We start from the raw sequence: 27,402 nt of genomic DNA on the forward strand, positions 1-27,402 counted from the left end.
GTAGAGTGTCTCCACACACGCATCAAAATAGAAGTCACCAGCTACCCTCTAAGAGGCAAAACAGCACTCAACAAAGTCCTGGTTTGGCCCCTGATATATTTGCTGTTGTTGGCGGTGTTGGCCAAACACTTGCCAGAAGCCGGATTTTGTGTATCTGCACTTGTGAGTGTCCTTACTCTGTGGTGTATGTCTTGTTCCCACGCCACCCCACAAGGCAAGGAGGCAGGATCCCTTCTTCTGCACGCATCTCAAAAGAATGTGAGACGTTCATGTCTAGTGGATCAGGTTTCAATGGTCACAGAGTTTTCTGTTTAGAAGGTGGCCAGCCACTAGTCAATATCCTGTCTGTGCTGAGCAAATGGTCTTAAACCAGAGCTAAGGGACTGGACGCATCTCAGGGCATTTACCTGTGCACACATCTCACACACACTGATTGGGGTTAAGGATGGGAGAGAGTCTCTCCTTTGCCTGGCTTGTTGCTCTGTGTGAGTGGCCAGTGAAGGGCTGTTTGAGTGAGAGTGACAGTCCACGGTCCCTCCCTCTCTCTTGGTCCCTCAGAGGCCACTGCTGGTTGACCCTGACCTCCACATCTTCCAGCTGCAGAAGAAGAGGCCAAGAGCGCTAGGCCTCTGCCTGATTTATTCAAGCCTGCTTTTTAGAAGCATGGAGGTCACCGGGTTGTCTGGGGGGGGGCATCCCCCCAGCTCTGCCCATTGCGTGCTGCAGAGACAATTCAAACTCACCAGGCACCATTCCTGTCAGCGTTGGCGCGGAGTAGCTGCCCTGTCCGGCGGGGGGAACGTGTGGAGGGTACCCGGGGAGGGTTGTGCTCGCCAAGTCACGGCCTGAGGAATCAAAGCAACAAATCATGGGGTGAGCATCTCCACAGCCAAGCACTCATGTCCACAACTCCCCAGACATTTCTGCACATTTGTCACGTCTGGATGCTGAATGCCAAAGTGCCCCCGGCTCCTCCTGTCACTCGCCCATGCGCATGTGCACACACATACCCTTCCAACCTCTGGCTCCACTCAACAAGAACCCAAGGCCAGTCTCTGCTGCATCTCCTGAGAAGTGGAGAGTCTTGGGGAGGAGGGACAATGCAGGTGCAAACACACCTTCAGTGTGTCCTGTGGCCGGCTCACCTAGCTCTCAGCTCCCCAGGTCTAACTCTGCCCTCTCACTCCCACACCCATGCTCCCCTGACCCCTTGGCATCAAATGATCTCCCCTCCACCTGCAAATGACCTGGGCTCAGTAGCCTTCAAACCCCAGCTCCTCCTCTTCCTTGCCCTGGGCAGGAAACCCTGCAGTAGCCTGGACCTGAATTCTCCCCACTACCACAAGTTCAATAACGAGGCAGGAAGCACTTCCTGGTGCTAAGCACAATTCTGAACCCTGGGGACACAGAGAAAAAGCAAGGGAGACCAAGCCTTGGCCCCCAAGTAGTGGACACAGCGGGTGTGTGCCCAACTCTTGTCACGGACAGGGGCACTCCACTCCTGACTCACCATCCAGTAAGCTGTCTCTTCCACAGATCTCAGCACCCAGCAGATTTAATGAACACAAACACAAATGGACAGAGCATTGAGAGGGCTAAATTCAGAGCGGGAGAAAGAAAACCTCAAGGCAGCAATACTCTGTAAGGGAGACACTGCTGAGATTTATCTGTTTCTAAGAAAAAGAACAGGGTCTTGAAATCCTTTCAAACCCCTAGTGCTAGTTCTGTCTGTAACACAGTAACTGGCTAAAAGCACCAACCCAGATGTTGAGAAATCAAACTGTTTTGTGTATTTCTGTGGTGCCCTGAAGACAAGGCCCTCCCCGCACCCACTAAGTAGAATTGGAAATTACCCCAGAAGGAAAAGAACACACCCACTGTCGACCATCCTGGGAAGAGATCAGGACATGAGGTGCCCTGGGACTAGAGGGGAGAGGGAGAGGAACTTGGATGTCTCTGTGTGCGCAGACACTCAAGATTGGGGAACCAGCAGAGTCCAGGCGTGCAGGTGAGCAGCTCCTACCACACAGAGCCAGGCTGGGTCCCAAGAGCCCCTCCAAAGTGTCCCTTTGGTTCCTAGCTGGGCAGTGCAGAGAGCACATGAATGCAGAGCCCTCATCTCAGACCTGGAGCATGTGGTCAAAGGACAGGGACCACTTCTGCCAGTACCACCCCCTCAAAGCCACAGATGAGTCAGTGAATTTCCTCTGAATGAACAGTCCTCTTTGTGCCAGCCAGTCAATGTCTGTCCGGCCAGCATCCAAAAGATGCCTCTTTTCACAGAGGCTGGCTCACTTTCAGAAAACACCAGGAAGCTGTCAGACAGGAGGACCCTCCCTCCCAGAGCCCTCCCCTGGCTTTAGATTGGGCATCTGGCTTGTGAAGGACATGGCCCGTGTCTCCTCACCTGTGGTTTTACCAAAGAGGAGCTTTTAAACTTCCTCACACACACACATGCTATGAACTATAGTCTTGACAGCCATTCTCACTCCCCAGAAAGGCTGAACCAAGCCCAAAAGTGAGAGCTGATCTAACTGGCCACACTGATAAAAGTGAGTTAAGGGGAGTCAGCCTCCCGTGGGCCTGCTCTCTACTCTTCCTCAATCCAATGCTCACAACCCTATGGCAGCCGTTCTCTCCACTGAGTATACATTTTAGAGACTGGATCATTGTGCTTCCTGGTCCAAAGAGACAAGCCAACATGTATTTGTTAAGTGAATAAAAAAGGTAGCACAGAGAAGAAGCAGAGCTCTTGGGAGCCTATAACCATCTGCTCCATTCATAGCCAACAAGTCAATGCAAGAATGGCTCTTGGAGATCATGACCAACTCCCTGCTGCCTGGGAGCTCCAAGCAATGAAACGAGTTGCCTGTCCCTATACACAATTCTAAACAGAAGACACTACCTACCCATAAAAGAGGCACACCACCCAACAAAGTCTTGGTTTTGCCCCTGATTGTACAGAAGGGAAAATAGAGACAGAGAAACCTGGCCCAGGTCCCACAGGGGGTTGGTGGCAGAGCAAGTGCCTTAATATAAGGACCATGGAGGTTTGGAAGGGGAAGAGACTTGATAGTCAGCTGCTTTGGGGCAAGGTTGAGCTGGAAATTCCATTCACCTGCCTCTTGCAATTGGGTTCTTCTTCAGCAGGGTGGTCTCCCTGGTTGTATCTGAACCTCAAGAGTTTCTGTCTACATCACACAGGCTTCTAAACTTGATCCCTAACACAAGGGCTCAGAAAGTCAATGCCTCCCCCAAGTGCTCAACTCAAAAAGCCAGATTAAAACCACACAAATGTAAAATAAACCAAGGGAAAGGAGACAGAAGGAATTGATAAAGGAATATTAAAAGGGGGGGAGAGATAAAAATCCAGAAATAGAAAAGCAGACACAATAGTAAATACAGTTAAGACTTGGTATTTGATTAGGCAAACCTAGGGCATGATCCTTTTTTTGAGGCACAGATAGCAAGACAAGGAATGAGAAAGTACAAAAAGATGTGGAAAAGATGAAAAAAAAAACAACATAAGGTACCTGGACATTCTATGCCAATAAATGTTGAAATCTCAACCAAAGGAGCACTTTTCCAGGAAAATGTGAATTATCAAAATTAATTCAAGAACAGAAAGAAAACAGTTCTAACTTGGAAGAAATGGGAGGGAAAAAACAAGTATCTGGACCATTTAGGTTCTTGGTTAAGTGGGTTGGTTTTTTGTTTGTTTGTTTTTCTTTTTCTCTTTCATTTGTATGCACTTTGTGGTGGAGGTAGGGCGAGTTCATGTAAACTCCAAGAGATACATAATCCCTGTGTCCTCAACTGCCCTGGTGAGGCACTGTAGAGTGCGTTAGGCTGGTCAGTGGTTTGAATCTACAGTCCACTCTGCAGAAGACAGATGTGACAGTCTGCTTCTATAAAGACTAGAGCCTTGGAAACTTCGAGGTGGTTAGTTATACTCTACCCTGTAGGGTAAATACAAGCCAGAATCAACTAGACAGTGACGGGTTTGGCTTACGTGTTTTGTTTAACTCACTGCTGTGGCGTCAGTTCTGACTCTTCACAACCCTCCATCTCTCTTCCAAGACTGTAAATCTTTACAGAAGGAAAGGGCCTCATCTTTCTCATTTGGATTGGCTGGTGGATTCAAACTGCCAACAGTCCAACATGTAGTACACTGAGCCACCAGGGGTTCCCTCTACAAGCAAGAAAATCTTTCCAGTTCATTTTTTTTCTGATAGTGAAAATATACCTTTTTTTTAATACAATAGCTGCCAGCAATATACTGGTGCATGATGTTTCAGAGAAAGGAAAGAAAACATAAGCATTGCATAATAAGCTTTCATTTGCCTTTTCAAGTAATTATAAAGAAAATATTCCAAGTCTGTTCAACAATATGACTTAAGGAGTTAAAATTGTTTTTCCATGATCAGGGGAGCTCTGGTGGCCTAGTGGCAAGAAACTGCACTGCAATCCCAGAGGAACATGGTTCGAATCCACCAGATGCTCTGCTGGAGAAGGAGGCGCAATATCCTCCTGTACCAGTCAGATCTGATTTGACGGTACACGTACACAAAATTAAAAAAAAAAATAGATATATATATATAATTTTGGTAGTTCCAAACTTGATAATACAAAGAGGTAGAAAAAAATAATGTCCATATAGTATTAATTAATGCTTTCCTGTGAATCAAATACTGATAAAAATCTGTGTAAGAAAATTACTGAGCAATAAACTTAATGAAATGTGTATTAAAACATGTATAAAAAATACATTTCTTTTCCTTCTCAATTTTAGTTCCTACTATTTTCTAAACAGGCTTTTTAAATGTACAGAAATAAAAGCCAGATATCTGCAACTCTAGAGTGTCAAACCCCAACAGAAGTAAAGTAAAAATTACCTAATTCTAGAATTTATCAATTTAGTATAAGAATAAATGTCAAAAGTCTCTTTCTTGTATACAAATTGTTCCAAGCTCCTCTAAATTCCAAAATCAATCTCCATAATAGTCTATGTGTTTCCTATTGCCAAAGGGGTCCTTTAGAGTAGTGAGAGAAGATCTTCACCCTGAAACCTACGGCGTACCTTTCCAGCAGGAAGTAGCTAAGAGAATACGCCATCCCCTTTTCCTTATGAGTCAGGGTGAAGTCTCTCTCAAGGAGGAGTGATAGGGAATGGCAAAGGACACACTGACAAAGGAGATTAATCAGAACTGGCTTTGACAAGCACTGTGGCAATTGGACAATTAAAACAGACTTTCAAGGGGGGAAAAAAGAAGAACAAACTGGGGAGGAGGGTAGAGAAAATAGTGCAACAATTAATGAATGAAAACCCCAAATCTCTGTAAATGTTCATTAAAATTAATAAAATTTAATAGAAAAAAAGAAAAACAAATTGTTCCAAGCTGTAGAGAGAAATCTTAAGAGCCAAATTTACCAAGAAATACGACCTCATTTGAATTCCATCACAAATTACCCATAAAAGTAAAAGAAAAAAAATAGAATGGTCTAAAAAACTCATGTATTTTGAAAGTCGGGCTGGGGTGGTATAATAACCAATACAGTAGAGCACTTTCTTTGGAGTAGCCAGGTCTTCCATTCAGATTCTACTCTCCTCAATGATGTGGAATGCAAAGGGTTCAAGCATTTGAAAAAGAAAAGTATGTGATGGTTGTAGAAACAATATCACATTGTTCTATATATCAACCATGAATTATTACAAATTTTGATGTCCCAAGTCCAGTTCATTTTGTTAAACTAATATAATCCTGAGAGAAGAACTTAAAGCCAACACACAAGTGGAAACAAAAAAGCTAATCTCACAATTTATTAATATAGAGGCCAAAATCTATACTCCTAAGTAACCACACTACACTGATCAAGCAATAGAGTGTGTGTGTGGGGGGGGAAATAATGCCGTGTCCAGGTGGGATTTATCCCAGGTGTGCACAAATGGCTTGACAGCACAGCACTACTTGGACATCATAATAACGCATCAAAGAAGGCAAATTATGTGATTATATGAAAGATGTTAAAAGGACATGTGCTAAAAGTCAGTACTAACTCGTTGCAAGACACTTAAGAATAACAATGGAAGGCTACTTCTCCAGCCTGCTATTGGTCTCAAACCAAGCTTCGGCATCATAGTGAAATACTTGATGTATTCATATTGGAGTCAAAACCCATCAAGAAAACTTGTTGTCACTGAACAGTCTTCTGGAAGTCAGGAGGCAAAAATATGGGAAAACGAAATGTATTTGAACATGTTGGGACCTGAAATGCTTAACAGTATCAACTCATCTCTTGCTGGTGCTGCTGTTTTCAGTTAAGTAGATTCAGGCTCATGGTGGCCCTGTGTGTGCAGAGTAGAACTGATTCAAAGAAACAAAGGGGGAAAAATTGATGAGAAAAACAGGTTGCTGTTGTTATTAGGTGCCATTGTGTCAAGTACATCTCATAGAGACCCTATGGACAAAAGATCTGAACCCTGTTCTATCCTGTGCCATCCTCACACTTCCTGACACAAGGGTCCATTGCAACTGTCACTGCGTCAATACACTTAGTAGAGGGTCATCTTCTCCTTTGTCGACCCTCCAACCTTCCCAGCATCATGTTCTTCTCCAAGAAACTCCCCCGACAAGCAACGTGCCCAGAGTATGTGAGGTGAAGTCTCATCATCCTTGATGCCAAAGAGTACTCTGGCTGCATCCTCTCCAAGACATATTTGTTTGTTCTCTTGACTGTCCATGGGGTGTTCAGTGCTCTTCTCCAACACCACAGCTCAAAGGCATCAATTCATCTTCTGTCATCCTTATTCACTGTCCAGCTCTCAGGAAACCAGGTAACAGATGTATATAATCAATATTTATTATGGTAGTTTACAATAGTGTTTCAAATACCAACATGGTTACCAATGGTAGAGAGTTTTCAGTGGAACTTTCAGACTAGGAAGAAGAGCCTGGCAATCTACTTGTGAAATATACTGGTCAGTGAAAGTCATATGAATAGTAGCAGCAAATTATGCAATATAGTTCCAGAAGATGGAACCCTTAAACTGGAAGGCACTAAAAAATTGATGAGGGAAGAGCTACTTCCTCAAGTACAGCTGACCTTAAGGGCATTGGTGGAGAACGCTTTCAAAGTCTTCATTTGTTGATGTGTCACAATTCATAAAAGAGAAGAAACAGCTGAAAATATCCATTAATAATCAGAATGTAGAATGTATGAAATATGAATTAAGGAAAATTGGAAGTTTTCAAAAGCAAAATGGAACACATATAGATCAATACCCCAGGTATTAGTGAGCTTAAATGGACTGGTATTGACAATTTTGAATAGAAATAGAATTTTGAACAAAAATTTCAGGTCTATTATGCCATAAACGACAAATTGAAGAGGATTAACATCATTATTCATTGTCAAAGAGAACATTCTAAGATTCATCCTGATGTACAATACTGTCAATGATAAGATAACGTCCATATACTTAGGAGGTACACCAGTTAATATGACTACTATTCAAATTTATACACCAATCATTAATGTGCAAGATGATGAAATTGAAAATTTTTTTACAAACATTTGCAGTTGAAATTTCAAACATGCGATCAAGATTGGAACGTGACTGCCAGTGATTGAAATGTGAATGATGGAAACAAAGAATATATAAACACATCTTTAGTGACAGAAATTATGCCACAGACTGCAAGATAGAATTGTAGGACCAATGGTTTTTTAATGGCAAATACATTTTTTTAACTACATAAAAGACAATTATTCACATGGACCTCACTGGAGAGAATAAATAGGAATCAAATTAACTACAGCTGTTGAAAGAGATGATAGAGAGGTTCTATATCCTCAGTCAGAACATGGCCAGGGGGTGACTGCAGAAAAGATCGCCAACTGCTCATATGCAGGCTTGAGAGCCAAAGTGTGACTCTGAGGACTTCTCATTTGGATTTAGAAATCATCTTAAGACTAGAACAGATGTGCTCAACATTAGTGACTGAAGCCCAGACAAGTTACAAGATGAGAGCAAGGATATCATACATGAAGGAAGCAAAGGGTCATTAAAAAGACAGCAAAGAAATGAGAGATCAAAATGTATGTCAGAAGACTCTGAAACTTTCTCTCAAGCATAGAGTAGCTAAAGCTAACGGAAGAAATGATTAAAAATCTGAACAGAGGATTTCAAATGGCAGTTCAAGAAGGTGATTTTTTCAGTTCCTTGCTACGCTGCTGAAAGCCGGACAATGGATAAGGATGGCAGAAGAGAAACTGATGCTTTGAATTGTGGGGTTGGAGAAGAGTATTGAACATCCCAGCAACTGTCAAAAGAACAAACAGATACGTCTTGGAGACTGTGCAGCCAGACGCAAGGATGGAGAAGCTTTGTCTTGCATACTCTGGGCATGTTGTCAGGAAAGGCCAGGTCTTGGAGAAGGACATCATGCTTTGAAAGGTGGGGGGATGGAAAGACCCTCAGCTAAGTGGACTGACACAGTAACATTGAGCACTGGGCTCAAATGTGTCAGAGATTGTGAGGTTGGCACAGGATAGGACAAGGTTCAGATCTGTTGCTCACGAGGTCGCTATGAGTTTTATTTGACTTGACGGCACCTAACAACAACATTCTGGTAAAATGTGCAAAGGCCTATAAGCAGAAAACTAAAAAAGGAGAACATATTCACATTTCGGAGGCTAGAAAAAGAAGTCAATCCTTGTGTTGCAATACTGAAGGATTCTGTGGACAAAATAGTGAACAAATAGGAAGTAGTTTTTAAAAAAATGGAAGGAATATAGTCACAGTGACAAAAAAGAACTGCTCAACACTCAACCATTCTGGGAACCAGCTGACCAGGATGGCACTTAGAAGTTCAAACTGCACTGAAGGCTCTGGAAAAGACAAGGCTCCAGGAAGCGGCAGGATACCAACAGAGATGTGGCAACCAACAAATGCGGTGCTTAAAGGAAGCACACACTCATCTACGCCACCTAAGTCTGAAGACCACTGTCTTTACAACTAACCGGAAGTGATCCGTATTTATGCTTATTCCAAGCAAAGGTGAGCAAACAGAATTCAAAAACTAATGGACAATGTCATAAATACTGCACACAGGTAAAATCTGACTGAAAAGAACTCAAAATTGGTTGTAACAGTCCATCAACAGAGAACTTGCAGAAAGTCAAGCTGGAATCAGAAGAGGTCATGGAGCAAGGGATAGCAGATCTTGGCTGGAAGCAGAGAATAGCAGAAAGATGTTTACCTGTGTTCTAGTGACTAAGCAAAGGCATCTGACTGTGTAGATCATAACAAATTACAGATAGAGAAGAACTGGACTTCATGAACACTTAGTTGTTCGCATGTGGAACTTGTACATAGACTAAGAAGCAGTTGTTCAAAGAGAACAAGAGGATATTCTGCAGTTTAAAATCAGGGAAGGTGTGTGTCATCCTTTCACCACATTTATTCAACCTGAATTAATAATTAATCAAAGCAAATAAATTGAGAACAATTAAATTATTAATTAATTTTAAATTAAAAAATTAAAGCCATCATCTGAGCATCTGGACAATACAAAGAAGAATGCTGCATCAGGATTAAAGAAAGACTCACTAAATATCTACTATATGCACAACCTTACTTGCTAAAACTGAAAAGGACTTGAAGCACTTACTGATGAAGATAAAATACTACAGTATTGTAGTATGAATTACATCTCAGTGTAAGGAAAGCAAAAATCCTCACAACTGGATCAGTAAGTAGCATCATGATATATGGAGAAAAGGTAGAAGTTGTCAAGGATTTCATTTTACTTAGGTTCTCAAGCACTCAAGAAATTTAATGATTGCATTGGGCATATTTTCTGGAAAAGACCTCTTTGGAGTGCCAAAAAGGGAAGATGTCACCTTGAGGACTAAGGTGTACCTTACTCAAGCCATGGTGCTTTTAATTGCTTCGCGTGCAATTAGAAAGCTGGGCGGTAAGTAAGGAACACCAAAGAATCAATTCCTTTGAATTATGGTATTGGCAAAAAAAATATTTCATAGAAGAACAGAAGAAGTACAGCTGAAACACTCTTTAGAAGTGATGTGGAGACTGATGTGCTTTGGATATATTATCAGGAGGGGCCAGTCCCTGGAGATGTCCCTCATCCATGGTAAAGGAAAGGGTCAGCCTAAAAGAGGCAAACCTTCAGTGAGCTCCAGCAGAGCAACAACTGTGAGGAGGGGGCAGGACTGGACAGCACTTCAATCGACTTGATGACATCTAACAACATAATCAGAAATGATTAAATCTAGATTCAAGTTCCTATTGTCTATTCAATAAAGTGCAGATTTTCCAGTTTGGCTTCCAAGGAATTCCTTAGTGTTTGCTCATTCCTAACACCAGGCATTTCTAGCCTCATCAGCCCCTGCTTCTCTCTACCACTCCCTGACACCGCCTCCCACTTTCCCACCCCCAGGCCTTTGCTGGTATAGTACATGGGGTGTTAAGAGTTGCCTTTGTAGTGATTCAAATCCACCAGTGACTCCAAAGGAAAAAAGATGGGCAATCTCCTCCTGTGCAACATACAACCTCTAACAACCCTGCTGGAAGGCCCGCTTTGAGGCCGTTCCAGCTCAGAGGAATGAGCTGAGGTGCCTTTGTTCATGTCCCCTTCAAGTCACTCTTCTCCAGTTTCTACTGAATGGTAGAAATTTCCACTCTACATAATCTCCAAAGTTCACCCTCAATTATATAACAATGAATGAATATATATCTTGTTAAAAATCACAATAAAAACTTTAAAAAAACAAAGTTCACCCTCAAGAGCTTGCTCCTATTTACTTTTCTTTTAAAAGCTTGCCTTTCTTTTATTTAAGACCTTTTTTTTAAATTTTTAATATTTTTTAATTGGGAAAAACATATTGGGGGTACAAGGAGGTGAGGGTTGGGGGCAGAAGGGCGAGGATGGGCCAGGATGCAGTTGCAAAGCTGCACAGTTTGGTCGGCGGGGGGAGCAGGTGAAGGAAATGATGAGGGTCCAGTGCTACAGAGGAATGACAAGCATTTTCCAATAGTAATTAAATCAACTGTCTTATTGATTTGGGATATTTAAGACCTTTTAAGTCACTGTGGTATCTATTCTTCTGAAGATTCTCCTGCCCCATTTTCAGTGCAAGAGGAGCATCAATCCAGGGAACAGACAAACCAGAGATGATGGTTTTTATCAGGATAGCAGCACTCCTGGAAGCATTTCACATATTTTAGCTCATTTTATTATCAAAATAGCTCTATAAGGTGTGAATCCTTTTCATGTCCACTTTATAAGTGAGGAAATTGAGGAACAAGAAATTAAATTGCTTATCTATGGTCACACAGTAATAGGAAATGGCTTGGATTCGAACCCTGATGTTTAGACTCCCATCTCTTCTTCTAGTGATAGGAGCAGGATGGGTAAAAGGAAAGAGGAGGAGAAGACTAGCAAAGGCTGAGGGCTGAGAACTGTTCACTGTTCATGTAATCAACTCCAAGGGGTACACCAGTTAAAACAAAAAGATCAAAGACAGAGCAGACATGAGTGTCAACTCACCTATCAGTGTGCTTGCTAGACTGTGAGCTTTGCAAAAGTTGGGGGGGGGAGAAGAGCACATAATAATTGATCAAGAGCTATTCAAGTACAGCCAAGACAGGGTTCTTTCATTGACTAAAATAACAGCTTTGCTACTGAAATGTTGTGGGACCTTGTACCTAGGTGCACTTCTGCCTTACTATTTGCTAGTTGTGTGACCTATACAGAGTTCCTTAACTATTCTGAGTCTTAGTTTTCTCATCCATAAAATGGGGATGACAATAGCCAATATATAGGTAAAGCAAATAATACCTATCACAGAAAGAATGTTATGAGCCAGGTATTCTAAGTGACACTCATACACATCTATCCATTTATCCCTTGTAATAGCCCTACTGGTGTTGTTGTTGTGTTCCAGAACTGACCTACAGCTGACCCTCCAGTGAATTTTCAAGGGCAGGTAATCACACAGAAGCAGATTTCCCATACTTCCCCCATGAAGCAACTGGTGGATTCAAACCATGGGGTGGTTTAGGGGAAAAACACTGTCAAACACTGTGCCTGCCCAAAGCAAAGACTCATGGAAGATGGAAGGATTGGCCCTAATTTTTCACCCCATCTTACACCTGCTCTCTATGTACTTCCTCCCACTGGAGAGGCACTGTGCATCTCTGTTCTGTATATTTGGGCTGGCCATGTGACTCACTTTGGCCAATGAGATGTTAGTATGGGCATAAAATGTGCTTGTGTGCAGTTAGCTAAATCCCTTAGTGCTTCTGAGGCTACAATGAAAACAGTATGCCTTCATTAGCCTCCTGGTCCAAAAGGAAACAGGGACACACGATGCAGACTTCGCTAGCCTGCTGGTCCAAAAGGAAACAGGGACCCATGATGTAGAGCAGGGCCTAACCTATAGCTACAGCCAAGCCCAGTCTGAATCAACTAATCCCCTGCCAACCTCCAGATGTATGAACAAGAATAAATTACAATTTAAAGACTCTGAGTTTTAGGTGGTTTGCTAAGTAGCAGCATGTGGCAATAGCTAGTTGACACAAAATTTAATAAGTGCTATCTGTTCTTGTATTTTAAGGAGGCTTGGTGGCAAAGTGGTTAAGTTCTTGGCTGCAAACCACAAGGCTGGTGGTTTAAATCCATCAGTTGTTCCACGGGAGAAAGATGTGGTGGTCTACTTCTGTAAAGAATACTACAGCCTTGAAAATTCTGTACAATAAGTGGCTATAAGCTGAAACCCACTTGATAGCAACAGCTCTGCTTTCCTGGTTCTTGTTTTTATCATTATTCAAGCACAGACTGGATATCATCAAGTAGGGACTATACCTGCAGCATGAAAACAAAGCCCAAATTTGCCTTGCTGGCCTGTAAGGACTTCTGGCACTGGGTTGAGGGGGGTCTATGACCTTGGAGGGTATGAGTATTCGTACCTTTTCAATCTTTCAACTAACATGGTTCAGGCCTGTCACCACAGCTGGACGTATTTAACAACGAGTCAATGCAAGGCAACGTAGAAAGTGCTATTAAACTCAGTAGAACTTCAAAGCACATAGTTATATCATTTTGCTGAGAAAGAAAGAATTTCTATATTTTCCAATTGCACTGAAGGTTATTGACAGCATTTAATACATTTGTAAATGACTAAATAAAATTAATTTATTTGGGTTCCTAACATAATTTCTCCTATTAATGGCATATTAAGTACATCTTGGGCAACTCATGTGTGGCCTCCTCTCTCCAGAAAGAATAACTGAGATTCAGCTTTGCTTACTATTAGCAAGGAGTCCATGCATACTTTTGTCAAGAAAAATAACATTTTTTTTTGGAAGAGAAGTGCTAGGTGTAAAATAAATTTCTTTTTTTAATCCCAGGAGGTACATATCCCTCCTGTACAGATGAAGAAACTAAAACTCAGAGATGCATTTTAATTGACACAAGGTCACGGAGTAAGTGATGAAACAGGTACTTCACAACTCTGATCACATGAGTTCCAGATAAACCAGTTAAATGCTATTTTTGAAAGCTTACTCAAAATGTCCCCTTCAAGGAGACTAGCCCTCCCAGATGTTAAAGCATTCTAGAAAGTATTTATAATTTAAAATGAGACATTGGAACATTATTAAGCAGAAAATAAGATAGATAAAATTTATATTTGATAAACTAGAATAGAACATCCAGAGATCCAAATATATATATAAATTTGTTGTTGTTGACTGCTTTTGTGTCAAGCAAGACTCATAGCGACTCTATGAACAAAAGACCTAATGCCTTTCCATAACTGTCATCATTTCACCAAGTTCATAGAGTTTCCAGAGGCATGTGGTTTTAGGAAGTGTATGCCACTCTTGCTTCCCAACCTGTTTTGCATCTGGGAGCTTCACCAAACACTGTCCACATTGGGAAGCCAATCCGGTGTTTGCTACCCCAATGGCACAAAGTTCAGCATCACAACAACCCAGGTTACCTCATACTGCACATTGACAAAGAGTGATGTACAAAGTAGAAGAGTGTTCCTCCAGATATAACAGCACTAGTTTCATTTAGCAGTGGTTGAGTGTCATCAAGTCGAATACAACTGAGAATAAGTTTTGCATAAAAGACCTAAACTCTGCTCTATGACTAACATTTGCATAAAAGATCTAAATTCTGCTCTATGACTAACATCATTTCTGTACAGAACTCTGTTCTATAACTACCAACATTTCTGTACATTTAAAGAATTTAAAGAGTTTGTAGAGTTTCCAGAGGCATTTAGTTTTATGGAGTGGATGCCACTCCTGCTTCCCACCATAAATCAGTCTGGAAGCTCATCCAAACACTACACGCCTCCATCGGCCAGCAAACAGTAGGTGCTCAGAAAATGTCTGACAAGATGACATAAAGCACATGGCATTGGTTCTACTCATCTGAAAGGAAGTACGGTTCCCATTTCACCAGCACCTCAAAGGCCTTCAACAGGAACGCCACAAATAACCAAGTCTGGTTTATCCACTTTTTTTGCTTGGATGCAACTTTCCCCTTTCATACAGCCCATTTATAGGTAGGCTCTCTCTATGTACACTAATGGGGGAAATGTGAATCCAATTAACTTCAAATTTAGCTCATAATGAACTTATCTCATTTTGCTACCAGCTCGGTTCTCATCGTGTGGCAGTAATTAACCACTGGGGGTTGTCACTCCCAGACACATGACATGGAGATCCTCCTAGCCCCTCGCTTCAAACCCTTGCAGAATTCATTACCCTGACAGTGTGAAAACCCTTCACTTTGAATACCACAGGGCACCAACCAAACTCCCCCTTGATCTACCTGACTGTGTGTGTGAGTGAGAGAAAGAGAAAGAAAGCCACTTGAGAAGCCATTAATTATTGTGAATGAGAGGGGAGGTGGGGGCAGGATGTGACACTGGTGGATGGTCAGAGAGAATCTGCCAGCGACAACTGCCCTGAGATAGGACGTTCTGTCCAGAAGTCTGAGGCAAACTGGATGGCTATCTGGATAGAGGTAGCAGGAGGCAGCTGGTCTCACACACAAGACCAAGCTATGAGGGAATATGGCAGTGCTGGCTGGGAGAGAGCATCATCTTTAATAAACTGGTGATAATATTTCCTAGGAACCCAGTCAGTCCAGGAGAGAGGAAATGGTCAGTCCAGAAGAGAGCCAATGGTGAATTGATGTGCAGCTTTGGATAAGCTCTTTCTCTCTGGACCTTCCACACTCAAGCAGTGGGAACAGATGGGCTCTGAGGGTTTTTTTCCCCTGACTCCACATTTCATAAGTCAGTGGCATCATTTTTCTCCTTTAATGGAGATGGAGGCTATTGGCCTGCCTCAGCCCTGGCATTCTTGCCCACGGCTTCAGATTCTCTGGGACCCCTAAATGAAACCCACATGAGAGAAGATAAACAGTAGGTCTGTTGTCACGTATCCAGGAAAGCAACTTAGGGCAGGAGATGAGAGCTATTGATCTAATGTCCCCATGGACTGGGCAGGGCCTGCCTAGGGAGAACACACATCTTGGGCTAAGGACAGGCCCTGTTAAGCTCCAGAGTTTTTAAAAGAGGCTGAAACTGAGTTTCCTGTCTGTTGGCAGTCTCCTGACTTCATAGGAATGTTGACAACTAATTCATTTAGTTATCAGGTAAATAAATCCACTCTCTCTACACAGTGAGAATCAAATTGGCCCAAGGTTATGTTTAGACCTCAGACTGTCAGTTTTCAGCCTTTACTTATCCTCAAAGCCCTCAAGACTCCCTTCCCTCACCCTTATCCCCAGGAGCTTTACCAGCTGCCAGGCCTTGTTGAGGAAGCCAGCATTGGTTGGGGGAGTCCAGTAACTGCCCACAAGGTCTGTGGGACAGACCAGAGCCAGGAATAAAAATATGCAAGAAAACATTATTTCCAGGGGATTGGGATATGAGAAGTTCTGGTAACACAGTAAATGAAATGTCTGGCTGTTAACGAAAAGGTTTGTGGTTTGAAACCCCAGCTGCAGGAAAAAGATCAGGCAGTCTACTTCCAGGAAGATTTATAGTCTTAGAAATTCCAAGGGGCAATTCTACTCTGTCTAAGAAGTTTTTGATGAGTCAGAATCAATTGGACAACAGTGGGTTTGAGTTTTGGGTTTGGGGGTGGCATACAGCCTTTCTTCACCTCAAAATACTTATCATCCTCTTTGTTCCTATAGGTGACAGCCCCAAAATTTTAGCCTCACCAGCTTCAAAGACACCTTCCCCTCCATCAGGCCTTGTCAGTCCTAAACCCCTCTAATTCTCTCTCCCCTCTTTCAGGCCCTCTCCTCCATGGTACTCTCTGCCTGGGTCAGACTACTTTTCTCTCTCCTTGTTTCTCTGGAAGCCTCCTCCCAGAATGCTTTGCCCTTGGCCCCCACCCTGTCTGGACAGTCTGTCCAGGCTCCTCTTACAGCACCTCAGCATCCAGTCACAGGGAACCATTCGGCTCACTCTGAAAGACAACATGGTATCACATAAGAACTCAGTGAGGGCCCCAAAGCTAGTGCATCTCATTCCACCCTTGCTCATTTGGCTGGAATGCAGATGTGTCTACTTCTGAGATGTTTTCCCAGGAAAGCTTTCCTCACTGTCACAGAACTATGAGGAAATGTTTCCCTGTATATTAAGAAACAGAGAGCTTTGGCGCCCTAGTGGTAAGAAACTGTGCTGCAATCTCAAAGGCACACCGTTTGAATCTACTAGCTCAAGTGGAGAAGGATGGGCAATCTCTTCCTGTGGGATTAACTGGTTGGTTTTGACTAGACGACACACAAAACCAAGAAGAAACATATTCAAAACAAAGCAACAGCAAAACTTCACCAGAGTGGGTGGTGTAGCTTCTCAGTGTAATAAAATGCCCTTGAGCCAATTCCACATCAAAGTGACCCATGTGTGTTGGAGGAGACTTATGCCCCACAGGGTTCTCAGTAGCTGGTTTTTGGATCGCCAGGCCTTTCTTCTAAGGCACTTCTAGTTGGCCTTGAACACCTAACCTTTCAGTTATTGACTGAGTGCATTAACTGTTCGTACCACCTAGAGACTCTTTCATGTCATACTGGGACATTATTCAACAGCATACCTAATAATTATTTCTGTAAGAGAATATACCTGTGTTTGATTAATTCTTTCCTATTTAATTAGAGAGCAGATGCTGTGAAGTGACATGTTAATGTGTAGGTTCCTATCAGGTAGAAAACATAACCTCAAAGGCTTAAAGTTTATTGCCCAGTAGGACACGAACCAGTTTGTATTTAATTTTGACAATCTCATTCCAATATTTTAAAAACATGCCTTTCTTAATTGGCTATAAAAGCCCTATTTCTCAAACTCTCTTGAAACCAGTTTTGCATTTTTAGAATTGCCCTCATGGACTAAAATCTTCACCTGAATAAAATCTTCACATGTTCAGTCTCTATTTGTGCATGATGATGTTTTTAGCTTTTAAAAAAAGTATGCTTTGATGTCTCCTAGAGGAAACTGACCCATACTTGAGGTGGGAATTTGAGCTAATATGTCCAGTGACAGTACACTCTGCTCCTTGAGAGAGACAGAAGCAGCCCCCAGGCATGATCTGGGAAGAGGGCTGACCCTGCAGCACACACCTTGGGTGGGTGTGGAGGGGTGTGTGTGTGTGTGTGTGTGTGTGTGTGTGTGTGTGTGTGTGTGTGTGTTGTGGTGTGCAGCACACACTCATTCATCCCAGCTGGTTTTGGAAACATGGCACAGTTTAAAGAAAGGCTGATCTGAAGTTCTCCCTTTGTTTGGACCTGTCAGCATAAAGGTTGTGCTGAGCTGGGTAGTGGAGAGGGGGACTATGTCACCTCTGTGATGCATCAGCACGATGCTGCAGACAATGGGTGTGCTAATTGCAGATGAGCACATCCAGTCATTAAGGCAGATCTGGCTGGCTCCTAGTGACAGGTTCATTAGCCATTAGTTTACGTGCTGTTATTTATTTAGGGATAACATTTTACTCAAAATTACATACTCTCCACTTCAACTAATTTTGACAAAAACAAAACCACCAAACTCACTTCCACTGTGTTGATTTCTGACTCATAGCAACAGAGTAGAACTGCCCCATAGGGTTTCCAAGGCTGTAAATCTTGACAGAAGCAGACTGCTGCGGCTTCCTTCCACGGAGCAGTTGCTGGGTTTGAACCACCAATTTTTAGGTTTAGGAGCCAGGCATTTTAAATACTGCACCACCAGGGCACCCCTCTAAGGATGCTAAGACTCTAATCTGGATTGAGAGAGAGAGAGGAAGGCAAATCTGAGACTATGCTCACCAGGTGCTGTTTACTCTGCTGTCCTCAACTCTCCCTGGTCCTCTGCACTGCCCTTGTCTGGAACCCTGCAACCCTGAGACCACTGGGACCTATCAGACTTCAACACTGTGTCCAAGTCCATGAGAGTTTCTGAATTTCAGCTGCCTGGCAGTTTAGAGCAAACACCGAGACTCAGTCAATATTTCCATGTACATTTGTGACATGAGCTTCTTTGAACTAGCAACTGTTGATCTAACACAGTAAAATGGCAAAGGCAGGGTTCTAATTAGTCAGGCTGCAGGCAGCTCTGCCACGCTGATGGCTCTGAGCCCCCTGGTGAGGACAGACATTGCTCCAGGGACAGGAGGAAGTCAGTCCTGTAAGCAGGAGAGCTCTGAGGGCAACTGTGGGGACTTGCCCATGCCAGCTGCCGGCCTGCTCGCCTTTCTCCCTCTACACATTCACGCATTATGTGATGGCTGCTAAACTCTTGAGCGCTCCAGAAGATCCAGAGGTGATAATAATAAAAAATAATAAGCCACAACAATAACTATCTGTTCAGCTCTTACCACCTGCCAGGGACTATTCCAGGCAGTTTGTATATAGTAAGCATCTCATTTAAGTATCCTAGCCACTCTGGGAGATCTAAACCTTTATATTCCCCAATTCATAGAGAACTTACCTAACTAAGAAGTGTTGTTGTTGTTGTTGTTGTTGTTCTGTGCCATCATGTTGCCTGTGACTCCTAAGAAGTGTAGATGGACATAAACCAAGGCTGTCTGGCATCAGATCCTGTATCTGTCCATTCTACATTGTTGATGTTGTTGTTGTTGGGTGTCAGTGTGTTGAGTAAGACTCATTGTGACCTTATGAACAGCTGGCCTGAACCCTGGCCCCTACACTATTCTGGTTCAATAGGTGAAATGCAAAATACAAAGTGCATTTCCCTCCTTGACCAGCACTAAGTACTAGTACTTTGTCTGCAGAATTACATAGAAAAGTACACAAAGATTAACGTTTAATGAGAAGGAAGGGAGGAAAGAAAATGGATGGGAAGCAGAAATAAAGAAGGGAAGAGAAAAAGGAGGAGGGAGGAAGAGAGCAACAAAGGAAATCAAAATGAAGTGGTTGGATTAAATAAATTCTTGGATGTCTATATGCTGAAATATTATAGAGTCTGAAAAATAGTGAGGTAGGTTGGATTTGAGACTTATGAAAAGATCTCTGAGACACATTATTAAGTGTACAGTATACACTATGTGCAGCTTAATTCCATTTGTGCAAATAAGACATGCGTAATGTTTATATACTGACAGATACACAAAGATGTGCCTGGAAGACTCCACGAGGTACTATTAATGTTGTAGAGAAGGAGACTATGAATGACTGGGCTAAGGTCAAGGGAGGGATATTTTTCCTTTTTATTTGACTTTTTTGGGTATGGTTTGAATATTTAACTGAATATTTTATATTTAAAATTGGAGTTTTTTTATTTAAAAAGAATAATTTCTTAAGAACATACACAGTCTCTATCCTAAGGGAACTCTCTCACCGTCTGGGGGGAGATAATCATGAATCCCAAATGGATGAAGAGCAGCACTCCTCTCTGCCATCCGCCCCTGAGCGTCCACCTAAGCTGCCACACAGGAGCGTCTTGCTCCAAGGGCACCTTGATGCCAGGAACACCTGGGACAAATCATATATTCAGAGCTCAGGGTCCCACAGGCCTCTCCTGAAGCCAGTATCTACCCTCACAAGGAAGTCTACCTATGGTTCCTTCAATGTCTCTGGAGGTTACAAATTGTGGTCAGCTGTTAATCTAAAGGTTGGTAGTTTGAGCCCACTCAGCATCTCTGAGGGAGAAAGGCCTGGGAATCGGCTTCAGCCAAGATTACAGCCAAGAAGACCCTCCGGAGGGCATATGGGGTTGTCATTAGTTGGAATGACTCTATAACAACAGCTTAGAGCATCTTCTGAACGTCAACTCCCGGAGGCCTAATCTCCATTTCCCCACACTTTCAACAAGTTCAGTGACTTGGATTCCTGGCCAATAGCAGATTAAAAACAGCAAAGTAAGAAGGGGGTAAGAGACTCCTAGAGCCGAGTAAATTGTCACCAGGAGAAGTGACAAGTGACAGGTGAGCAGCAAGGATATGACAGGAAAACAATATAATCAGGCAGCGAAGCCCAAAACTCAATAGCATAGAGTGCCTCATACAAGAACGAATCACTGGCTTCCAGACCTTCCAGACCACACTGGGCGAGGTTCAGCAGTGCTGACCCACAAAGATGAAACTTTTGCTGTCATCACAGGACTGTTAAGTTGTAGGAGTCTGGCATGGGAGTGGGGGACAGTGTATGTGAAACTGATGTGACAAACCAGTGTTTTGAAAGTTCACTTAAGGCCAAGAAATAACAGCTAAGAGGTGAAGAAGAGCCCAATTGTCCTTCTCAGTCCAGTATGGTCCGCTAGGGAACCTTGTCTCAGAAAAGTCCACTGGGACCCTGGGGACTCATGACATCTCCGCTCCTGATAACAGTCCCACTCCACTCCAGCTGGCTGCAGAACAGCAAAGACATACCTTTGTACATAAAATTTCAGAATCATTGAGTCCCAGGGCTGGACAGAAGACTCAGGTCACCCAGTCCGTCCTACCCATGGCTAACAATCTTCCCAACACATGTTTTCCTTGAATCTGCTTATCAAATCTTGGTACAGGTTACTAATACAATCTTTCCCAATCTAGGGATTGAAAATTCTGCCTTCCCAAGAGCTGGATTCTATGGCTGATAAATTTAAAAAACAGAATGAATAAACAAGAAGCATAATCTTTCCCTGAAGTGGATTTCATATTTCAAAAACAAGACCAAATCTAGTGCCATTAAGCCACTTCCGATTCATAACAACTCTACTGGACAGAGTAAAACCACTTCGCAGAGGTTCCAAGGCTATAAATGTCTCGGAAGCACACTGCTACATCTTTCTCCTATGGAGTAGCTGGTGGGTTAGAACCACCAAACTTGGAGTTAGCAGCCCTGTGTTTAACCACTGTGCCATTACGGGCAAGGAGTCACTGAATCTTTGTAAAAGGGGGCAGCATGACCTAGTAGCTAAGATCAGGTGCTGTATAGGGCTGGTAGTCTCCATTCAGGTCCTTGCTCTACACTGCTTGCTGTGTGGCTTTGAGTAAGTCACTTACAGCTGTTGTGTGTCTCACATTTTCTCACTGCTATAATTTATGATGACAGTGACATCTATCCAATTGCACTGTTGTGTGGATTAAAGGAAGGAGCCTGCGTAAAGCCCCCTGACCTCCCAGGTCAGAGCCCAGCACACACAGTAAACAGTCATTAAGGTCACTGTCATTATCACTAGTACCACCCTAGGGCTCAGAGCAAGGATGCGCCTGAAATGAAGTTAAACATAGTTGTTGTGGTGGTGATGTACTGTCGAGTCAGAACTGGCTCATAGAGGACCCTCCAATGGGTTTTCAGAGGTAATTAACTGCACAGGAAGAGACTGCCCATCCTCCTCCCACAGATCAGGTGGTAGATTCAAACCATGTGCCTCTTGGATTGCAGCATAGCTTCTTACCACCTGGCCACCAGTGCTTCCTAGACACAGTAGAAGCAAGCTTTCAAACTAAAGGATAAGATCAAAGCAAGGATAAGGATGGAGCAGGAAGGTTTGGCTCTGGAACTTTTCTTCTCTGAATGCTATCTGTGAGCCCACGGTCCTATCTCAGGCCACCCACCTCAGCAAGAACACCCACAACTACAGAGATAGAGGGAGTCACATTATTGGTTCTCTGCCCTCCTTCCATGCTGTTGTGCTGACAGCCCATTTATTTTCAGAACAAGTCAGTAGTAAATGTAGACACCAGGAAAGCCCCTCCTAGACTCTGGTCCCTTGTAGAGGAACTGAAGACTATCACAAAACCTAGGCCAGTGCCTCAGCTGGGTATCTTCCAGGCCAAGAGGGCAGCGAGATGGTAGCTATCACAAAAAGTCTACCCTGGAACCAAGAAAGCCCACCAGATGCTGCTATTTTACACCGGCTCCTGCCCTCCGAATCCTATCAGGCCAAACAGCTAGGCAGGGATAGGAAACCAGTGAGGGAGCAGGCTGGGAAGGTGTGCTCCTTGCCGGGGAAAACCAAGCCCACTCTGCAAATGCCCTCCCAGGGTGCACAGCAAATTAATGTGCTGCGGAGAACATGCATTAAATCGTGCGGTCGTCCTGGCACTGCGGGTTGCCAATGTACCCTCCCACCACCCCAGCTCTCCTCCCAGAGAAACCATGTCCAAGGCCCTACTGTACCTCGAGATTACTGGCTGCTTCTGAGCACAGCTCATATTTGGAAATCACTCCCAGCTCTGATCTGTTTGCCCACTTGTAAAACTCAGCTGACTATGCCTGCCCTGCCCTCCTCGTGGGCTACCAGAAACCCCAAACAAAAGTGAAAAGGCCTGATTCTATCAAGGGCCCTGGTATCTGGAGGTGGGGAGGCCCCTGTGAACAAGGAGAGTGATGTGGCTCTCAGGGTCACTGTCACTGCAGCCTGGGTTCGGTTGGCCAGGCACCAGAAAGAACTGGGCCTTCAGGTCCTTCAGGCTCCTGCAGGAAGACGAGCAGAGAGAAGCCGGGCTGAGCTGGGCCCTCCCTCATACTGTAGATGAGTTGGGAGGGAGCAGGAGGGCCTGGAACGCCACCTGAGCTCCCTCAGACAACAGGCAGAGGCCAAGGTGGGCAGCTGAGGTGTAGGACGTGAGGGAATCCCAAAGGTGGAACTTACAAGCCAGGCTGAGAAGACGACATGCCTGTTCTGTGAAAGCCTTCATACTGGCACAAACCCCTCCCAACCCCATGAATCAGGGGTGTCAGAGCAGAAAGACGCTACAGGCCAACTAGCCTGCAGAGTTCCCCCATGCTTCGCTCTGAGCCTCCTGGGGAGGTCCAGGGGCCTCTGGGGACGCCCACTCCCCTCAGCCAGAGAAGTCCACTTCTGTTTTACAGAAAAGGCTTCCTGGGAAGGTTTTCTTGGCCAAAACCCAAAAAGCTGATCAATTATTGGGAAATGATGGGTAGTTTGTTCTGCAGGAAGGCAAAGATGCCCCAGGAAGGGAGAGCCTGGCCCAGAGAGCCCTGCTCAGCCAGGCCTGGACCTGACAACTGCCACAGCCCCTATCAAAAGTCCCTTTCCCTTGTTTTCTCTGTTCCTTTCCTGCCTCTGCGCTGTCTTCACAGACACCCCTTGAGATCAAGAAAACAATTCTTGATTTCGCCCACACACACACTAGTCCAGGTCTCCAATGAAGTGAACCAGAACGCTTTCCTTTGTGAGTAGCTCAAAGAAGGCAGCTGTCTTCTTGGGCTCTGCAGAAGTAGTTGAGGTCAGAAGTGGCTCTGGGGACCAGGAGATGGGGTTGAGCACTGCTCAAGAGAAGCAGGGAGAATGAATGGAAATCCAAAATCTCTGTAAATGCTCATTAAAATTACTTAAAAAAATTTTTTAAATGGTAACATGGTTAAAAACAAAAACAAAAAAAAGAGAAGCAGGGAGCAAGAGTGAGCTGGCGCTGACACCAACAGAGCAAGCGGCGCTCCTGCCTAGAGAAGCCTGGCATTTTCTTTGTTTCTACAACTGTGATTTGTGTGGGTGTGCATGCACGTGTACATGTTCAAGAGAGAGAAATTTTGCCACATCTTTGGTCTGTATCTAGTTAGGGCCAGTTGGTGGAGGGACACACACAGAGGAATCAGAACGTGCTGCTGGTTTGCTCACTACCACCACCCAGTGACTACACCCCACTGAGCCTGGCTTTCCAAGTTTGCAAAATGGGGACAGTACCATTTACCTAGTCTTCACGAATTCCTGAACTTTGGAAAGGAAGGAAGAAAGGAAAAATGAGAAGTTAAGAGGAAGATAGGGCCTCCTGGTGTCAATAGACACATTCCAAGGAAGAGTCCCAGCTGGTATTTACTTGAGTTCTGAAGGCTATGGCTCAGTACTTCACACTTGAGGCAACCATGTACTATTGAGGTTCTCCAACAGGTTACTTCCTTTCTGTGCCTCAGTTTCCCTGTCTATAAAATGGGGGTGGGGAATATCATCCTCTTCAGAGAGTTGGAGGGAGGTCTAACCAAGGCACCTGTGAGAAGGAGCCCATGGTGTGTGGATGCATGGTGATCACGTGGAGAAAGGCCTCATCATTCACCCTCACCCCAGGCCTGGTCCCCAGCGCTTCCCTCCCTCACAAGCTGCTCCTGCACCAGCAATCGCCACCAAAACGAACCTCGCGGGGCAGGAGCACTAGGAGAATTAAAACACGCAATCAAACAGCTTCTTGACGGGAAATGCTTTGGAAATTTTCGGCTCCATTTACTTCTCAATCTAATTTTGTCCTCGGATGCACATTATGCTCGAGATGGGATCTCATGTGGTTTGCCCAGCGCTCCGCACACCAGCAGGAGGCACCCGGCGTCTCGATTGCTGCACGCGTCTCTCCCGCCACGTGAGAGGCATAATGAGGGCACCCAGCAGGCTACGGGGGTGCCTAGGGAAGGAGGTCCGGCCCAGACACCCCAGTACTCATCACTTCAGCATCTCCCATTAATACTTTTGGAGTGGGGGTGGTCAATAAGTCCCAGACGCTCTACATTTCTACCCCCTCTGGCGAGAGTGAAGATTCCCATTGCCAACTCCCTGTTCCCCAGTGAAGTCCGTGTCTGCACTCTAGCTCCTCCACTCCATCAGCGCCTCTGAAAACTGGCCCTGCCCACTTCCCCTTCCATTCTTAGGGGCTCTCCTGCCACTTGCCACCTTGGGTCAAGTCAGGTGCTCCTAGAGGTGCCCTCCCCAGAGTCTCCTCTTCCTTTCATCTTTTCCCAGTCATTCCTATAGGGGAGTGGTAGGCCCTGACGGCCCTCCCACCCTGGGCCTTACAGGACTTGCCTCCCTGCCTCAACCACTGTGGTTACTGTGCCCTGTGTGCACCTGGCAAACTCCAGTGTCACCTCCTATGGGAACCCTTCCCTGACACACCCACCCTGCCCTGTCACATGCTCTCTTCATGTCCTAGTGCTTATCAGATTGCTGGAGATGGTTGTTCAGGAAAAGATCTTAGGCTGAAGCCTTCTAGGTCAGGGACCACATTCAATGCATCTCTGTGGTGGTTCCTGGTTATAATGTTCAGCATAGAGCTGAAACCAAGCATGCGCTTCCTGGTTCATCGATTCATTTATTCACTGAAAAAATTCCTGCCATTTTTGGAAACACTCTTTTGTGCCTGGTGCTGTGCTAGGCCATGTAGATTGTCTGCCCTTAAGGACAGGAAGCTCTTTCCAAGTCCAGTCAGTGAGACCTCTGACTGTACCTGTGAAAGAAAGACCACCAGCCAAAAAGCTCAGAAGCTACTCAGGTTTTCACTTCAAATCAACTCACCTCATTGCTGTTGAGTCAGAAACAACTTACAGCTGACCTTCCAGAGGGTTTTCAGAGACTATCAATCACATGGGAGGAGACGGAGATGGCTCATCTTTCTCCTGAGGAGTGAATGGTGGATTCACACCACTTGCTTTTGGATTGGCAGAGCAACTCCTTACCCACTAGGCCACCAGAGGTCCCATGCAAGTTTTAGCCAAAAAGAAATGCCTCCAAGCCTTGGGTTCCAAGGTTGTAATTGGGCCACCAGACACTGCTTCCTCCTTTGCTCTTACTCCGTCCCCCAGTCCACTCAGTCACTCACTAGAAGTCAATCGAATTGTGAAAATACAGCCACTCACACTCTCCAGCTTTTGCTCTAGCTGTCTCTCCTCACTTGAGTTTCCCCTCCTCTCCTGGGATCTGGTACAATCAAGCCCCCTTTCCTTGTGGTTTCTGTCCTTGGGTTTAAGTTTCATCAAATTCTTTGTGGAAAGGAGTAGACAACAGCAGATAAATGATTCAAAGAATGAAGTTCTAACTGCCAAATCCAGCAGACAGTGTCTGATTACCCCATAAGCAAGGTAAAAATGGCCTTGCTTGGGTTTACTTACTAACATGTAGGAAACAATGTCACATTTTTCACCACATCAAAGATTCTGCTTCTAGGTATAGCTGGCATCTGTCTCTCTCCCAACTCCACAGCACCCTCCTACAGAATCAAAGCCTCTTTTCAAATTTACAATCCTTGATGGGGTACCTAGAATAGTAAATCAGCGCACATGAGCTGGTACATACCCCTCCATACTGGGGCTTCTGCTCCTGCCAATAAAAACATCTCAGTTCTTGTTTTCTTGGATTTTTTTTTTACATGTAACACTATCTGCTTGCTCCCTAATTCTTCAAACTCTTTTGGCCACCTTGGGAATTTTACACCTGTAAGAGTTAGGCTTCTCAAGATAAAAGGGACAAACTTGACTTCCCAGCCTCCCTTGGAGCTAGAATGCAGGCATATTACTTGGTCTCGGCCTTGTAGACACACATGTGTGAGCCGTTCATTCACAAGCAGGTGCCAGGGGGGGTCCAGCTAGAAAGGAGGAGGTTCTAGTTGTAGTATCTGGTGTCCAGCAATGGTAATATGAGCTGAGAGGTCAATGTTCACAGCACATAGCGTGACAACTCACAGGACAGTTCTGTATTCAGGCAAAATTTGTTGTTGACTGTGTGGCTACCAGGCCTGGTTCTATGGTCCTCTTGGGGACCCTACGAGTGTCCTGATGTCCTGTAGAAAATTTGTGTCCTGATGTCCTGTAGAAAATTTCCTTTCTGCTTAATCAGACAGAGAATTTTGTGGTGTACAGCTAAGAGCTGGGCTGGTGATCACACGCCTCATCTCCTTTGTTCTCCACCAGTCACCTCTTCCTGGATGACTCTCGGGCTTTCTCTTTCTAGCCACCTATGAAATGTGGCTGTTCTCAGAGTCCTTTCCTAGATCTCTGCTCCTCTCAACCCTCTTCATCGATATAATATCCCTGGGTCATGAATCCCCTCCCACTACCCCTATGCTCACACATTCCAAATCCATGTCCCTGGTACTTGACCTCTCTCTCCTCCACCGTCCTCTGAGCATTTTCA

General features: G+C 44.3%; 1 protein-coding gene across 10 annotated transcripts in view; it reads right to left on the reverse strand.

Moving 5' to 3' along the window:
* Positions 1-27,402, reverse strand: part of PAX5 (paired box 5) — a 198,148-nt gene that overhangs the window by 35,047 nt on the left and 135,699 nt on the right. For 5 of the 10 annotated variants that reach the window (XM_006886846.1, XM_006886848.1, XM_006886854.1 and 2 more), the window contains one exon: positions 744-845. The exons of the other annotated variants lie outside the window; for them this stretch is intronic. In XM_006886846.1, the coding sequence (XP_006886908.1) occupies positions 744-845 (102 nt within the window). The remainder of the gene's footprint in view (positions 1-743; positions 846-27,402) is intronic. 10 annotated transcript variants of the gene reach the window in all.

The sequence above is a fragment of the Elephantulus edwardii genome, unplaced genomic scaffold, assembly GCF_000299155.1.
Source record: "Elephantulus edwardii isolate Elephantulus edwardi_28Jun2011 unplaced genomic scaffold, EleEdw1.0 scaffold00052, whole genome shotgun sequence".
Lineage (NCBI taxonomy): Eukaryota > Metazoa > Chordata > Mammalia > Macroscelidea > Macroscelididae > Elephantulus > Elephantulus edwardii.